The sequence below is a fragment of the Postia placenta genome (genome assembly GCF_002117355.1).
Source record: "Postia placenta MAD-698-R-SB12 unplaced genomic scaffold POSPLAscaffold_28, whole genome shotgun sequence".
NCBI lineage: Eukaryota > Fungi > Basidiomycota > Agaricomycetes > Polyporales > Adustoporiaceae > Rhodonia > Rhodonia placenta.
Genome location: NW_020169859.1, coordinates 1674 through 4022, shown reverse-complemented (window position 1 = coordinate 4022; position 2349 = coordinate 1674). Strand labels below are relative to the sequence as shown.

General features: G+C 30.7%; 1 protein-coding gene across 1 annotated transcript; it reads left to right on the top strand.

The window, feature by feature from the left end:
- Nucleotides 1-46: 46 nt before the first annotated feature.
- Nucleotides 47-1195, top strand: POSPLADRAFT_1160921 (hypothetical protein; the record flags this gene model as incomplete). Its single annotated transcript, XM_024487618.1, has 1 exon — nucleotides 47-1195. One exon carries the CDS (start codon nucleotides 47-49, stop codon nucleotides 1193-1195), a length of 1149 nt encoding a protein of 382 aa, XP_024332922.1.
- Between the last annotated feature and the right edge of the window lie 1154 nt (nucleotides 1196-2349).

Genomic DNA, 2349 nt, shown 5'->3' with positions numbered 1-2349 from the left:
AAGCTATAGTCGAAAGGCTATAAGTGGCCAGAATAATTACCTGGGTATGGTAACAAGTCATAAGATGATTGAAAATGAAATGGGTTATCGCGGATCTAAGTCAGAATTAAATTCTGTAAAAGAGCAACGAGTAGACGGTAGTTGGAGCATTAAAGCCATTTCCAATAAAAAAATGCTCTTAAGGTGTACTCTAATGGGTTTCGAAAGAAATTATCCAGTCAAAATCTCTTCTAAACAATTAAATAAATCTTTTTCTACGGTATCCGCAATTGCGGAAAGTGGGGTAAAAACTTTAAATCCTTGGTTTGTTTCAGGATTTGCCGACGCTGAATCTAGCTTTAGTACTTCCATATATAAAAACAATAAATTAACAACCGGTTATCGTGTAAAATCTTCTTTTTCAATTGGTTTAAATCAACGAGATAGTTTTATATTATATCAGGTACAAGAATTTTTTGGTGGTATAGGTACAATTCGTTTAGATAAAACAGCTAATGCGGTAAAGTATTCAGTAGATAATCTTAAAGATTTAAGAAATATTATTATACCTCATTTTAAAAAATATCCACTTATTACACAAAAGGCAGCTGATTTTATATTATTTGAACAAATAGTTGAACTAATGCACGAAGGTGCACATATTACTATTGACGGTTTACAACAAATAATTAATATTAAAGCATCAATGAATTTAGGTATTTCTGAAACTATCAAATCAGAGTTTAATCAAACTAAACCAGTAAAAAGAACAATTATTCAAACTACTAATATACCTAATCCAAATTGGATTACGGGTTTCGTTAGCGGTGAAGGTAATTTTGATGCTGGTATTAGAAAATCAACGAATATAGTAGGTTCTCGAGTATATTTAAGATTTAGACTAACACAACACACAAGAGATACCCAATTAATGGAGTTAATAATAAAATATTTAGGTGTAGGGAGACTTGAAAAAGATTCAAGAAACCGTGTTGTAACTATAGTAGTAGGTAATTTTTCAAACTTAACTGAAATAATTATACCTTTCTTTAACCAATACCCTATTCTAGGTGTTAAACACTTAGATTATCAAGATTGGTGTAAAATTGCTAATTTAATAAGTCAAGGTTCACATCTTACAATTGAAGGATTTGAAGAAATTCGGGTAATTGAAGCTAGAATTAACCAAGGTAGAAAAAATAAAAAGATTATATAATTGCAAGATAAATTTGATTAACCATGGGTGCCAGAAGACTCGGTAAGACCAGAGACGCGAACGTTAATCATCATAAACAGGCGTAAAGGGTTTGTAGGCAGCTTTGACAGTCTTAATCTAAAATAGCCAAAGTAGATTAAGATCAATTAAAGCTAGAATCAAATAGAGGTTATATTAAATAATACTTAGAGGAGGGATTAAATCCGTAGATACTAAGGGGAATACTAAGGGCGAAAGCATTTTACCACTAATGATTGACGCTGAGAAACGAAGGTGAGGATAGGAAATAGGATTTTGAATTGCGACCTGAAAAGCTTATTTAAGTATAACGAAGTTACTTCGTCATAATAATCCAACTTATTTGAGTTCCACTTAATAGACTAGGTTGGTAACAAACTAGGACTAAAGCTTAAGATTTATTTATAATATTTATAATTAATATTAGAGTAAATAGGAACTGTTTTCTATGGTTAGAGAAATCGAATCTATGTAATTAAAGGTTTTATTAATTAGGTTATTCACGAGTCCTTGGTGAGTATCAGTTGGACAAATGGTTATAAAATCAAAGTAGGAACCTAAGGAAGACTATGACGTACTTAAATAGGAACAGGGAAACTCCTATAATCTGCTTAAAAAAGCAAGGAAATTAGCAATAGTTTCTGATAGATTAGAGGAAACAAGACAGCGTAAAAAGCGAAGGCCATTATGTAATGTAGTGGATAGGCTCATTATCTTATAGATATGAAGATAGCTAATCTGAAAGGATGCAGACTTACGCATGGGTGATTTTAAAGTATTCTTTGAATGTTCCAGTATTAAAGGACATGAAAAACAATACATTATTTTATTTATGGTTAGAGTGGTTTGTAGGATTCTGCGATGCAGATGCCAACTTTCAAGTATTTCCCAAAAAAAGAATCTACCACACAAAAGATAACAAAGTAACAGAATATTATAATTTAGGTTATGGTTTTCACATAGGTTTAAGTATTAAAGCGATCGCCTACTAGAAAAAATTAAAATCAATTTAATGGTATAGGTCATATTTATAGTTATCCTTCACGTGATGAAGGAAGATGGGCTGTAACTAAAAAAAACAGAATTAAAATACTTAATTCAAACTGTTTTATTTTTGTTTTTTTATTAAAAAAAAA